Source organism: Amphiura filiformis, chromosome 20 (genome assembly GCF_039555335.1).
Source record: "Amphiura filiformis chromosome 20, Afil_fr2py, whole genome shotgun sequence".
Lineage (NCBI taxonomy): Eukaryota > Metazoa > Echinodermata > Ophiuroidea > Amphilepidida > Amphiuridae > Amphiura > Amphiura filiformis.
Genome location: NC_092647.1, coordinates 56,496,136 through 56,512,051, shown reverse-complemented (window position 1 = coordinate 56,512,051; position 15,916 = coordinate 56,496,136). Strand labels below are relative to the sequence as shown.

Below are 15,916 nucleotides of genomic sequence, written 5' to 3'. Positions count from 1 at the left end.
TTGAAATTATTTGAATGTTTGAAGGTCTCTTCTCATTTCAATACAGCTCTGCTAAAATATTTGTTGAAAAAGCCAAATAATCAGAGAACAATGCATAATTAATACTCAGAGTGATTCAAGTTTAACCCAAAGGGATTTAATTTCAATTACCAGTCACAGTACTGTGGTTTTGGGTGCTCCATTAGTTAGGATGATTGTCGGATGGGAATTCCTGCTGCAAATTAGTAGCTCCTTGTCTATGTATCCTATAGGCCTAGCTATGAACATTTGCAAACTACCATGATTGTGGATAGCATATCTTGACTGCTAGATGATAGTTGGGGCATTTTCAGCAAAATTGTAACATTACAATCACCATCACAAACCTTACAAAGTACAAACTTGCCAACTTGGGCATCACAATAAGCACAAGAAAATATGGCACATGAGTACCACTTTATTGAATACAAATAATTTCCAACCCAACTCAATTAGCCAATAAAAGTCTACAAGAAATTCTCAAAGCAAGTGACTTTTAGGATTTTCCTATTATTTCGATATTTTTCTCTTCCTGCCTTTGTACAAAAATATCTAGGAACATATCTTTTTAGGATTTGTAATTATCCCAGGATATTGATCCACTTAAATTTTGTTTATAAATATTTGTTAGATGGTGATAGCGCAAATGCTCGCTCTCAATACCCAAAAGCAATTCCATTTCATACATTACAGAACTCAAAGCCATTAAGACAGGTCATTATGAAATGTTCTCTGTACCATCACATTACTATGTTTACACACCTTGGATTTCATCCAAAATGCTCAGGTAATTAAAAGTCATGAACTAATCTAAGATACAATACTACTAGGGAACAGATTGCTGTGAATCCGATAATATGAGATTGATACGCAATACATAGTAGTCATATATCATAACATGATACTCAAGGCTGTCATGTTGCCAAAATATGATGAGATCAAACTAAGTGAGTGGGATGATGGGTAGCTTGTTTTAGAGATGCTCTTCGTTTGTATTGTGTTCATCGACACAAAATTGGCATAACTGAGGAAGCACAAGGCCATGATTACATGCAAAACAAGTCACTAATATAAAAGTTAGCAAATCTCAGGAACCATTAAAAGGCAATTTGAATTTTCTACAAAGTTTCCATTAGTACTAGTAGTATAGTAACATGTAGTGAACAAAAATATTACATTGGATTTACATGCTTGTAGACTTATTTTCTCAATTGCATCACAAATGAATATTATGTTGTCATAAGTTGAAAATCGATTAGGGCTCATATTGAAATACCCTACCACGTTTTCACACAGAAAGAAGGCAGGATTCCCCTCGCTAAGTGCGCGCCTCAGGAAAGCTCGGTCATAAAAGCGGATGGATTATATGCATCAGTGATACACCCTGCCCAGGATTTTAACAAAAGAAGGCTAGCACAGGAAAGCTGCAGGATGGCGCACACCTTCCTGTGTAAGGGAATTTCAATATGAGCCCTTACAAAATACCACTGAAGTGGATCCTTGTGAAACATGAATGCTCACTTTTATTTTTAAATCATAAGCTCTGTATCTGAACTCTGTACCATCGTATGAATTAAAATATCAATTTGAATTCCAAATTATCCCAATTTTAGAAAAGCAAAAATAGATTTGATCACCTGGCCATAGTATATACTGAAGCTGTCATTGACATTTGTGAATTTATCGGCACAGCTCTTATAACATGGCTAATGTAACACAGAAACCAGCTCGGTTCAACCTTACTGCTTATACTGAGAGAGCAACTGTCATTTGATACCTTGAATAGATACATTCGTTGCAGACAATTTAAGCATCCCTTGATAGAGTAATATTTCACAAGTCCCAGTAGTTTTGTTTCTATTTCACCGCATGGATCAATAACTAACTGTGCCTTTTAATTAGTTTAAATACCTATTGTAATTTTATAGAATTGAAGGAAATTGACAAGTCTGGCTTAAAATTGAAAGAAATTTTATAACCAATCATGCAAGTTTGCAGATGCAAAATGTGCATATAGTATGCTATAAATTGAAATAAATAATTTTTGAAAAGAAATTGGTGAACATGGTGCTTGCAGATATTTTATCTGTAGTTTGTGATCATTACAGAGTCATTGTATGTTTAGCACTTCGCAGAGTATGCCCTAAATCACCAAAATTCAAATTACCATAATAATTTGTGCAGCTAAAATGGGGAACATGTGTGCAGAGATGTTACTATCCATGTTTTGTAATCATAAGCTGTGTTACAGATCACCTTTTGACATGGATGCTTTGCTTCAAGAAAATGCAACCTTTGCTATCTTCAGTAGACAGGTGTTTATTATTGATGTTCTTACAAGAGTCATACCAAGATAAGAATGTAAAGCTTGACATTAAAAACCAGAAGCTCTTGTTGTGTCTGTTAACTGATCTGATTATCCAGCAACCCTTGTATTATGCATGCTCTACTTGCATTGATTTACCAACCTGGCACATCATACAAATCGTGACCGGCAATTTCTAAGTCAAACAGGTAATCAAATGGAATAGAAAAGAGGGGTTTTGGCTCCAAGGGATAAAGTTTACAACCATTAATGTTCAATTTTTAGATGTAAAGTGGAGTAATGGGTGAAATTGAGATGTTCGTTTAGGTAAGAAGTGTGCTTCAAAAGAGTTATGTTAATCAGAGAATCTCAGCAAAATGTATGTACTTGATGTAGCATAAAATCATTTTTTTTACAACTTTAGAGAAGAGATGCATAAATTGATGGGTCATTGTCAGGGACAGGCGATTTGCGCTGAACTTTTTTTCCGCGCAATTGGCTATTTTTTTTTCCTATGGGCAGGGATACATGATTTGCACTGAAAAAAGAGTTCCGCGCAATTTGCGATTTTTTTTCCGCGCAAATCGCCTGTCCCTGGTCATTGTCATTGGTTCAATATTGCTTGACTGGCATACATATTTATACATGTATGGAGAACTCATAGCAATCTAGATCAAATTTGCCCACAAAATGGGTCTAATGGCCTAATATGGGAGTGCCCTATTGATTTGGTCCAAAATAGGCAATATACTGTGTAGTGTCTGATCATGTCTGTCTGTTTTGATGTATATTTGTAAGCAAGTCCCTGAGGTGCCTGTAAATATTGTAATATAATGTTGCTAATATCTGTGTTGTGATGTTATGAAATATATCATTTGTGAAGGTAACTCTCACTCATTTATGGATTTTAAGCATAATTCTACTTTGTACATATCATCAGTACATATGTTCTAACTGTAAGTGACCCTTTGGTATTCATATTTTATACCTTGTCATTAATTTCTTTTTCCATGACTAACACTTTGATGTTCAATGTTTATTGCATGTTTGTAAGAAATGTTGTGGTGTTACATGTCTTGCAATGTACGTATGTATAGTTTGAGTTAACTTGTTAAATTATTTTGACATGGCATGTATTACGACAGAGCTAGAGATAATCAGAATAAGGAATATTATGTAGATGATGTCTTGCTGGCCTTCCATGTGTAAACTCTATGGGTCCTTGGGCAGCAGGATGGTATATTGAGCAGGCCCACAATTATTTTCAAAACCATTTGGTCACAAACTGGAAAGTTCAATGGATATGAGCTTAAATTTTGATTTTTAAAAATTATTTTGTTGTTGATTCCTTCTCTCTTTTGTAAAACATGCCTGGTCATTTTCTGTATTTAAAAACTGTTCCACTTTACACATACTTAGTATTATCGGTCTGAATTATACATATAAATGTATCAATTGGCACTGGTTAATGTTTGTATTTTGAACTTTCATATGTTGTATCTTAAACCTTTTCAATTTTTACAACAATAAAATCAGCCCTTTATAATGTCTTACCCCAGTATATTTACATTTGTATTTTACTCATTGTTTCATACTCTCAGTATACATAAATGGCATGTTTCAATCACTGCTTTACGTGTTACATAACCTTTAGATATAACTAGAACATTGTTTAAGGTTAGCGAGAGTTTTTCATGCGCTTGATTTCAGAGGCGTAAGTTCATAACAGAAACAGCCATGCAGAAAATGAACAAGCGTGCATCGGGACGTAGGGCCTACTTATACAATAGAATATCGATCCACGGTCAAGACATGAAAAGGCTATGAAACTTGGCTTAGCTCGTGCCCGGAGCTCGGATGCGGGGGGGTGCCACAAGCCGTTTTCGGCAATTTTCATAAGGATTTTATAAATTTTAAAATTGATTGGGGGCACTTCGTCAAGCTACGCCATGGAAAATGTGTTGATTTTGAATTTATAGCCTTGATATCTTTGATGAAATCAATGCTGCTATTCCCCTGATTACAGTGTAAGGGAATTATTTGTAAATCGAATTTGGGATGAAAATCAACAAGACAGACTTAGCAGGCCTACAAATTTCTGAATTATATAAAGTGAAAAACAATCAATCCCGATTCACTGCACTCAGCGAATCAATCAAATAAAACTAAAAAGAAAGGAGCAAGAAAGAATAAAGAAATAGAGAAAAAGAGAAAGAAAGAGAAAGAAAGAAAATGAACGAAAAAGAAAGAAAGAAATGAAAAAAGAAATGAAAAAAGGAAGGGAGAAAGAAAAGAGGAAAGAAAGGAAGTAAAAATGAGAAAAGAGAAAAAAAAGAAGAAAATTCAGCCACACTGAGACTCGAACCCACAAAAATAGTTCATACTAGATTCCCAGTCCAACTCTCTATCCACTCAGCCATATATCAGCTTACGCAATTGACTGTTCTCAAAGCGGATGATAACTATAATTGGATGCAATAATTTACATGATTACAATCGCGTCCGCATTATGGCTCTTAGAATAAACACGCATGTCGGCGCTGAAGTTTTGAACGAACTGATGGAGGAAAACCTCGTTTTTTGCAAATCTAGCTTCAATTTGGAGTGAAAATCAAATGGAATAGCAATTGGCAGAATGTTGAGAAATAATGTAGGTATTCAGATGTCTAAATTAACGTCTCGTAATCAAGATATCGATAATTTCACAAACCAGCTTTTCTCAAGCAAATTCTCCAAAATTTTCCCCCAAAGCGGGGTTTTAAAATTTAATCGGTACTGTATTTGGTTCTTCCCCATGGCAACATTATTTCTTTGATCGATTTGTAATACAATCTGAAAAAGAAGAAAACAATCGCTTCGGTGTGGATTTATCACGGAGCGTACATTTGAAAAAAACCTCATGGAATGTGTTTTTGATCTTGTGAACATGGTGGGTAAAAATGCTTTAACGAAGGATTTTCAAATTTATTCTAATAATTTGTATATAACACACACAAAAATGTTAAGCTACATCCAATGCACCAACATTTCACTCGCTGCGATATTTGATTACTGAGAAAACTCTGTTTTAGAGAACAACTTTATCGTCTTTTATACGTTTTTTATACGTCTCTTTGTGTAACCTTAAGATTTTCAATTTGTAGCCAAATTCTAAAATATATCCATGTACATTGTACAAAGTACTCACATTTTTATGGAGACTCAACATTTCGAAACCTACTTTGATTAAATGGTCATAAATGTGACTGAGGTTGAATGCTGCGCCTCCTTGGTTGATCCAGAACAATTCTAGAAACACTACATCTTCTAGAAATACCACCAGTGTTGCTGGATCAAGTCATCACTCATGACTAGGAAACCAGACAAGTAGGTTTTGAAACGTTGAGTCTCCATAAAATGTGAGTACTTTGTACATGGATATGTTTTAGAACTTGGCTACAAATTTAACATTTAACTATCCAAATGAACCTCTTCCAGAATTGTTTAAGATCCCTAGACTCATAGTATTATATGCACCCCATCTTGCATTGTGTGTTCATAGTATCTATTGGAATTAAGAGCATGTATACTGTCACCATAGTGTAAATAATGCTCAGTTTATATGCACCCTCATCCTGTATTTGCTTCATGGAATTGAAGTAAACATTATAGTGCATGAATGCTCAGTACATAAGCACCCTCGTCTCGCGCATGAAGTGTTCGTCAAGTCGAACACACACTAATTGTGTATGCATGCTCAGTACATAATGCATCCTTATCCTCGCATTGTGTGTTCATCGTGTCGGAGTAGTAGGACCACACATCTAGTGCGTGCATGTTCAGTACATACATGTGTACGCACCCTCGTCTCGCATCATGTGTTCATCACTTTGGACACACACTAACTAGTGCGTGCATGCTCAGAACATACGCACCCTCATCCTGGCATCATGTGTTCACCATAGAGTATTCGGAGCACACCGTGTGTTGTTTGTGTTGTGTGACTACATCTGTGCTTGCTCTATTGTACCCTGTCCTCGAGACCTATATATCCACCTGTCACTTCGGCCTGCACGTTCCATGCTGCTCTTCGTGTTCTTCTGTTATCCACTGCATCTACCTTACCCTTGTTTGCATGTTTTCTACCACCATGGTAAGTAACCACTTGCATTGTTTCTACTATAAAACTCTATTATATCATCCCTCTAAGGCATTATTTGTAAAGTGTTTTCTTGTTTTTCCTTTTTTTTAGTGCAGGCCTACCCTTTATTTTTCTCAAAATTTAGTTTTGTAATCATGTTGCAATGTCTTTGGATAATTGTAGTTAGATACAGGGGCATTGGCACGACTTGAGGGTATGAAGATGCACTTGAACTCACAAAAGAAGGTTATGGTCATCAGTTTGAATGCTGGTAATACCATCAGGTTTCAAAGGAATATAGAGACAAGAAATGTAATCTATGTGCATTGCACTGTCGCTCAAAACCATCAATTTTAGTTTTTCATTTTAAAACTATTACCAAATGTAGGAAAAGAAGTTGCTTCTTCAAAGTCTTGCAATTGCAGTAAAAGAGATTGTAATGTCTTTGCGACAGAGCTTGCCACTCCTTTGTGGGCAAGCTCCTTGGCAACATAATTCATCTGGAGTTAACACTCTGCTGAATGCAGATGTTGCAAAGATGTTGCAGATTCTGTTGCTGCAATTACAAGAGGCTGAAAAGGTAACCATTTGTAGTACTTCTCAAGATAATGGAGTGTAATATCCATTATGCTTGTAAATCCAGAATGAGCTTCTCATATGGAATCTTATTTCAGTTTTGTAAAAAACATTGTCGTCAAAATGCAATCTGTCATTTTAACCGGACTAAATAATTGGTGCCTTTACCCCTGATTAGATGTTAGATGGTTGATTAACCTGTTACCTTGGTGTCAATTTAACTGCTACCTGTATTTTATGTGTAACAATTGTTATTTAGATGTGCAACAGTATTGTCAATTAGAGCATGTTTAGTAGGTATAGAGTTAGATATTAATAACGTATTATACAACTAATATAAACTTATTATTAACCAAAGAAGGTCCATCTGTAGTTGATGATGTCTAACTCTTCTTTCTTTCACTTATTTTCATCTCTGCTTTGCACACCATTCATGAATTATTGTTGTAACACAACTGACTACTGTAACCATTAGCTATTGGGCCTGGGTGGGGTAAGTTTCAAGTCTGACTTCCTGTCTCTTGGTGTATCGTATCTGTTATTTGGTTGCATTTGGTGATCGTGGTTCTACTGCATGTATTTAATTATTTTGATTTACATTATCTTTGATTTATATGGAAGTGAAATAGCTACACATTCAGTGTTTCTAAAGAATAAGAGAAGAAGGAGAACATTTCAAAATTTATGAGAAAAATCAACTTGTACCATCTGAATGTTATCAGGATTTGGGAATTATACATATCATTATCAAGTGTCCATATTACACAATTTAGGTGGTGGGTAGAAGACAAGTTCATTTTATATATAATTTTTTCACTCATTACCATGAACAGAATGAAAGAAGTTATAAATAGGAGAATTGTAGTTTGCCCAGAGTGATTTTACAAAATTTTGCCGATATTTGTGGTTGCTTGAATGAACAGGGTGTTAGACATGTCTCCATCTGTATTACGCAGAAGTGACAAAATAAAGGGAGAATTGGGCACAATTTATTTGCCAGGGAGGGTTCACTTGCCGGTAGTATGTTTGTGGCTACATGTATATGCTGTTTCTTAACACTAAGGAGTGGATTGGGTGGAGATGCTGCCCGCCCACTCCAGAAGTTTTGGATTTTGTTGTATAAACCGGGTTGGGTTTAAATTTATAGGTTGTCATTTAATATACTTTTGGTGATGGTGCATGTATAGTAATGATAGCTATTTAGGTGGCTTGTGATGCTCTATGTTCATTCTACATTCTTATTTTGGAGCCACTAACACAATATGGGCCTAGAATCTTATATATTGGTGGAAATAACTTTTGGTATAAAATATGTGTCATAGCCAGGTAAAGATTTTTGCAACATGGTACTCGATTTTTTTAGCATGAGATTGATAAAACTGTTTTTAAAATATTATAATTTCACTTTCACTATCAAACTATTTTGCATTCTTTATATCATATCATTATTTTATAATATGATAATAATTTATTATTTTTATTTATTGTTTTTAATTATTATTATATATAATTTTGTCTTTTGCTTAGATTAGTTGCATGTATTGCAAAGTGTATGCATAGAAAATGACTTGACTGCTCAGTGCCAGAAGTGGGTAAGTGCAATAGCTGCCCTGTGAACATTTGGCAATTTATACACAGTATATTGTACTTATCTACACATGGCAGTTATTGCACTTAACTACTCCCGGCATTGAGCAGTTGATGTACTTCATTTGGCATTGAGCAGTTGATGTACTTCATTTACGATACAAGTAATTTCCAGCATGAATTTATCTGCATCAAGAAAAGACATGTTTTTTTTTATGTCATGAACAGTTATAACCTTTCACAACTTTCAATGAGAATGATTTGTTGAAACAAGTAGGTGTACCGGCAAATGTAGGGAATGCCAAATATTTGTAACCACCTGACTGTTCATGCATATTAATACTTAATGAAATAAGAATTGTCAGGGCTGGATTTACCTTTTTGGCCAGGCTAAGATTTGGAGGCCCCAAATGCACCATTAGGAAGGCATGTGCACTCAAGTGGCCAAATTTTTAGATTGTACTAGGACATTTGCGCACGAAGCACGCAAAAATTTGTTCAATTTTAGGCTATTTTAGCCAAAATTGAAGCTGAATTTTGCTATAGAACAGGCCAGTGGCGTGTGAAGCACATAAAATTTGAGAATTGTAGAAGTAGATGTAGATTCAGAAGTAGATGTATTAATTTAATTATACAGAACAGATCAAACCTGTTGGATAGTCATGCTGTAAGTAACTTGGTATATATTATATGAATTGAATGTTGCATATATTGCAATTGCAATAGAGTGAGAGAGAGAAGTGATGCGCAAGTGTGAAAGTTAAAAAAGTTGAAGATGAATGGGTGAGGACAGAATATGATTGGGAGTCTATAATGGAAATTAGGTCTTGAACAATTTGTACTGCAACTTGATTAAGAAAATGGAGAAAGAAGTATAAAGACCTATTTAGAACCACACAATTTACGACTTTTTATAGTGTCAACAGCAGGCATGAAAATGTTTGCTTCTTTTGCTGAGTGCACTGTTGTTTATTTTACTTGTCATTGTTTTTCAGCTATTTCACTCCTAAAATGGCTTAAAATTGATGCTTTTTCAGTATTTTAAGTTAAGATCAGTTTTCATGTCTGAAACTATAGCAGCTCATTGTAAAAGGAAATGTAGGGGCACAGGATTTAAGAAGGAAATGTAGGGGCACAGGTTATTGTAAGACAAATTCAAGCCCCTGCCTCATCCCCTGCTACCACCATCGCCACTAGCAACCATAATTATTATATGATAGTGCTTTCCTAAAACTTGCAATAATTATATTCGGTAGATTTTTGTTAGCCTGATATTTTTGTTGATTTCTATTTCCTTGTTGATGGCAATGAATCATCACGAAACCACAGTTACCTGACGTAGTAGATTCATGGATAATATCGTAAATAGTTTATGCAATCATGCAGGCGTGAAGTAAAGTGTACATGTTTGGCTAACTTTGCCTTATATGGTATCGGTACATAGGTCAATGAATATAGGATTGCCAGATTGCCTGTGGTCTACTTGCATACAATCGGATTGGCAGAACCCTTTTCTGTTGGAACCAGTATACTGAGACCCAATATGATAGGAAGATATTCTTGGTCATTCCCAATGGTAGAGAGGTATAAAAGTAAACTGGCCTCAAAAAAGAAACTTATAATTTTTCACAAGGTCATATCTTGAAATCCTGTCCATCAAATTGAACCAAAATTACACACAGGTTTACTTCAATACTCTACTCTTAACACATGTCAGTAACCAAGCAGTTATCCAACTGACACAACAGCAAAATGCACTGACATGGAACAGCTTCCTGGACCACATTCACAGCCCAGTCCTGTTTCATGAAAAAAGTGTAAGAAAAGCAGAAAGCAGCACCGTTTTATCATCTGTGGAAGGATCCTGTGTGCATTCTCACAGATTTTTTGTGCTGGGTGCCAAATGTTTGGCTGTGAAAGTGGAGGAAGTCCAGGAAGCTGTCCCATGACAGTGCATTTTGCTGTTGTGTCAGTTGGACAACTGCTTGGTTACTGGTATGTGTTTTGAGTAGAGTATTAAAGTAATCCTGTGTGTAATTTTGGTTCATTTTGATTGACACTATTTTAAGATATGACCTTGTGATTCACAAGTTGTAAAACAATATAAGTTTCTTTTTGAGCTCAGTTTAGTTTGGAACAATTTTTATACATTAGGTAATTAACTATACAGAGGCTTTTTTTATTTTACTGTAATTTAAAAAAAAAATTGGAACCTTAGACAGAACTACGCCCTATAGACAAGTGAATGTCTACTCATGTTCAAGAAACATTTGCAAACTATACTAAGAACCTAAATGACTTCAAACCAAAGGTTCAGCTGACATAGGCTCATCGGTTTGTATGTTTTGCCTCAATGAAATGGGCCCATATATGGACCTAGCAGTCATAGCAAACATACATAGTATAGCAAGTGTTGTGTTGTGAGGAAGGAAGTTGTAGCATGTTGTTGGTGTAGTAGTCATAGGGAAGACTGGGAGTGAGTTCACTCTGGCTTTTCCTGTCCTACTTGCTAGCCAGACATGTGTATAGGGTAGGGGGAAATATTCACTTTACTTCACATAGGATCATAAACCCTAAGAAAGGTGTAATGACACATGCTAAGACACAGATTTTGTACTTGAGTTAGCTAATAAAATCAAATAAGAGTTGAAAATTTAGCTGAAATAATCTGTGCCTTTTTGATAAAGAATCACTGAGCGGCAGAATCTGAGAGTATTTTCAGGGTCTTATATTTAGCTACATTTCAGAAAACTGGTTTTGAGAAGGAAGTTTTATTTTCAAAATTTTCTTTAAATTTGTGAAAATTTATTTGCACACCTTTGTGTGAGGGCACTTTAATTACGAACCGTGTAATTCTAGTTTTAAAGGGGCATGTTCCGATATTTTTATTTTCTGTTACAAGTTTTAGGCCTATCATTAAAACAAAATGTTTCTATTGCTGCAGTGGTTTTGATATGAGAAGCGAAACATGTATGCCCATTAGGATAGTACATGTATACTTTCGGTTGTGGTTACCACAATTCACCATATATTTTTCAAACCATCTTTAAACAAGCCATACCTCAGGCATTAAATTTTCCTGAGATAATGAGAAAAATATGATCTTCCTGATAACAAATCTCAGTTTTGATGAAAATGAGGGATGAGGTTGTCACACCCTTAATAATCAAAGTTGGTAATCAAAGTGTCCAGGCCACTAGTCGCACATCTCAACTTAATCCAAAATCAGATACCCCACTTTCAAGTCAATTTGGCTGATCTAAATGGCACACTTACAGTGCGTTTCTACTAAGAAAACGGTTGATGGGTAACGCAAGGTAATGTGGGGCGGTCAAAGAATATGTAGTAATGGTCCCTATAAAAATAGAACAGGTGAAGGGTGATGCGGGGTGATGTGAGTAAGCCTCACCTTCAACCCCCTTTTGAGGTGGTTAATTGGAACCCCCTTTTGAGGTGGTTAATAGAAACCCCTTTTGAGGTGGTTAATAGTGGGTAAAAGATAGTAACGGACCCAGTAGAAACAGTGCGGGTTATGATTTAGTGGGTGTCACCTAGACCTGTTATCGATTGTCGTATGTGTCGTATCATCGTCGATTTGGCCCTAAATCCGACACTTCAAAAGAAATTGTCCTTTTTCGACACTTTACGACACTCATCAAAACAGGAAAAAAATGAAATTTCCATGCTATTTTGTCCAAATAAGCTTATCATACGATCATGTTTTCATCGGAAAGTTCATAAAAAAAGAAAAAAATGAAATTTCCATGCTATTTTGTCCAAATAAGCTTATCATACGATCATGTTTTCATCGGAAAGTCGCAAATTACCCCCCAAAGTTGACCCGAACCCGGAAGTAGAACGAACCAGGAAGTGTGTTTACACTGGAAGTCGGTGATCGTAATTCATATCGGTGTGATTTTAAGCTTATCTATCGACTTTTCAGCATTTTTTTAATCTCATTAGGAGTTTCGACACATGTCGATTGTCGTATTTTTTTCCCCGACACAGTGTTGAATTAGAAATCATGTGTCGATAACAGGTCTAGTGTCACCAGAACTGACAAACTGTAATACATCGCAAGCGATCAAAATCTGATTAAAGCAGCTTGGCGCACTAAATATGTGGGTAGTGAATCGCTATGGTACCCTGCATTTGAAAGTACAGCAGAAGTGACCCAATTGATGGTGAGAGGAGGAATAAAGATGCAGGGGAATAACAGCACGGTAATGGTGCTCAGTATAAACACGCTCAATGGCATCTTTATAATGCTTGGGGAATCCCATCAGTGAGACACAATCCGTCTTGTCACTTGTAATTTACAAGTTTGCTCCGGTTAAATGGCAGATTGTGTCATGTCAGTCTAGGGCATGGGAGTCAAATCTTCAAATGCCAGAGTTGAGAATGGACACATACACATTGTAGGATGCCTACTGCTTGCTGTATTATGTTTATGAGAACATTTCATATGCACAAGTCCATAATGGTTTATATTGGGTTTTTGCAGGTTTATAATGAATTACTGTATGCTTGGTTAATCTTTAGGTGCAACTTCAGTGCATAGAATATTAAAGATTGGGTACTACGGACACCTCGACTTATGAATACGCAACAGGTCCCTATAACTAAACATTGCAAAACTGCACAAGATTTTGTGATCAACTGATGGCTGGCTTCTCAGCAACGCTTCCTGTTCTTATATCACAACATTTTTAATTTGCGCTACACTCAGTTTCTCAGCGAAAGTTCAAAATGTTGAACTCCAGATTAGGGTTGCCATGATTTTGTTCATGCCAGAGGCACAGTTAGCATGACATGATGGCAAATGGTGTTCATGTAACCCAATTTCCATGTCAAAGAAAAAGAACCCCAAAATGCTATTATTTTGAAGCTTTTACTGAACCTAAATCGGGGCAGATTGGATAAGGATGAGCGGATTGGATTCCGAAAATATATCAAATTTGACTACAAAGAGACCCAAACATGTACTAAATTTCTGTTCAAAATTTCAGTATATTTGAACAATTCAGAAGATATGTTTGCTTTTGCAAATTTTACTAAAACAATACCAAATTTGCACTTTTCCAGATTTTTGGAGGAACTTAACAATTAACTAACAATTTTGACCCAAAGTTTTCCCAACAAGTTTGAAAATGCACTTCAAATCTGCAGCACAGCCATGTACACACCTTTCCCGGGACTGAATCAAGCACAGAAACTGCCAAATTGGGCAGGTTGATGTTAGTGCAAATGTAAATTTCCAATCATTCAGTAGAGAGATTAGAAAACGATAACAAAATACTACAAGTTGCCACACTTTTGCTGAATAGGTAATTGCAACATTTTTGAGGCGTGGCCAGCCTTTTTTTTGGAAATAGCCCAATTGCACGATTTGAAAGCTATTTGGCAACACTGCTGCAGATCACTAGAGGCGCTTCACTTGTATGTATGGCCTCTCTTGTGAAAGAGATCCCTAGTATTGTACCAGCACTGGGGTATACATTTCACAACAGTATGCATGTTTAGGAATAGGGTATACAGAAGGTTCACTACCTGTATATTAGCTCTTTTTGTATTTTCAGTTTCAATAACTTTACTCGTTATATTGAAGACTGGATTTTTTAAAGTAATTTTTTAATTTGGAATGGGTAACTACTGATTTGGTTTCAAGGGAATCCTCTGCAAGTCAGTATCTTCCTCAAATTGGTTTTTTTTTTTTTTCCAAAAATTGTAACCACGTTGAATAGAATCATCTGTATTTTGCGGATAAGATTGAATGATTTAAATTAGATAAAACATGCTTAAAACGACAATAATTGATCTGTTTTGTGTGTATAATTGAAATCTTATTACACACAATCCTGACAGACAAGGTAGAGATATATGCCAAAAGTGTTTCACCTGCTATTTGAGATGATTATTTCAAATGCTGGTTACATTCTTCCTCTCTACTTTCCACTTTACAGTGAGTGTTTGCAATTATCAATACTGCCAATTGGAATATCTAGTGTTGGCTCACATTACTTCCCAGCTTCTGCCAGTGGGGACCTGTATTTGGAGCCAGCTCCAGGTACCCAGGTCAAAGGTCATGTTTACTTTACGAACTTGCCCGAGTTAGAAGGAATGTCTTTGCATTGTCTGTGGGTCAGATATAGTATGATGTATTTGATAATTTGTTCATGAACTTGAGTTAAAAATGTTATCATCAAGGTGTGAAGATTGGATTTCCTTTCCTGTTTTGTTTTCTAAGGTGATATCCATCTACAAGCATATAATGTGGCTTAATGAGTGGCTTTTTTTTTTTTTTATGAAAGAGCGAAAGGCAGACACCCTCCACTAAAACATTATTTGGAGTTGGAGCAACTTATTTTACAGGTGGCTGTACAAAATATGCATTTATTGTAAGGACAACCTATTGTAATGTTTTTGGAGGGTGTCTGCATTTCGTCTCTTTCATTGAAAAACGCTCATTTAGAGGCATGCTTGTAGGTGGAATTCTACAGTATTATGTCGAGGCTGTTAAATGTTGTATCTTTTAATTGTGGAATTCAAATTTGTAGGATTTGAGCATGTACTTGTGTTGCCTGTTGCAAAGTCACTAATTCAAAATTTCATTTAGAATACAATTACTGACGTACAAAATGTAGATAATTCTTTTTTGGCGTAAAATTTACATTTCTGTGGATATGTCATGAGGTGCAAGAGGAGTTGCTAGTTGTATCCTTCATGAGACAGGTGACTTGTTGCTTCTGACTTCTCTAGACTGTTCCTGTGGTCATTTTCTGATCTTCAGTGTAATTTTGTAATAAATTAGCATTAAAAATTTTCTTATTTTAACAGCATTCTAGAAACACTTGCAGTTTGGCAAAAAGAGGAGTGATCTTGATGTTTCTGTTTTGCTGAATTTGTAAATAAACAATAATGAACTCACCACACTTGTTTAAGTGATTTCTTGCCAAATTTAGTTGTTCACAAGTACTCATTCAATCATATGGCACTGAACATACCCAAATGAGCATTATTGTTATGTCCTGGATCATGTCTTACATATTGATGATATGTATTGGATGTGAAGTAGGGCACATTGTCCCATATTAATCAGGGAGAGAAGAGATATCTCCTTTGACTTCTTAACAAAATATTGAATTTCATTTCTATTGGTGAAGCCTTCTCACCATACCCCCTTGGGTTATGAAACTGTCGCCTTAGAGTACATTCTATTTCTGGCCCTCTTGATTCAAATATAGAGGTAATGTTAACCAGGTTTGGTTTTTTTGCAGCAAGTAATGTTTGTGAACAGAAAAAATATTGTG

At 35.8% G+C, this 15,916-nt stretch overlaps 1 protein-coding gene across 13 annotated transcripts in view; it reads left to right on the top strand.

The window, feature by feature from the left end:
- LOC140142065 (LIM and SH3 domain protein F42H10.3-like) overlaps positions 1-15,916 on the top strand; it is a 106,672-nt gene that overhangs the window by 25,198 nt on the left and 65,558 nt on the right. For 2 of the 13 annotated variants that reach the window (XM_072164007.1, XM_072164006.1), the window contains exon 6: positions 7,495-7,512. The exons of 10 other annotated variants lie outside the window; for them this stretch is intronic. In XM_072164007.1, coding sequence (XP_072020108.1) covers positions 7,495-7,512 — 18 coding nt within the window. Of the gene's footprint in view, positions 1-7,494; positions 7,514-15,916 lie in introns of all 13 variants that reach the window. One more of the 13 variants, XM_072164014.1, reaches the window with a different exon arrangement.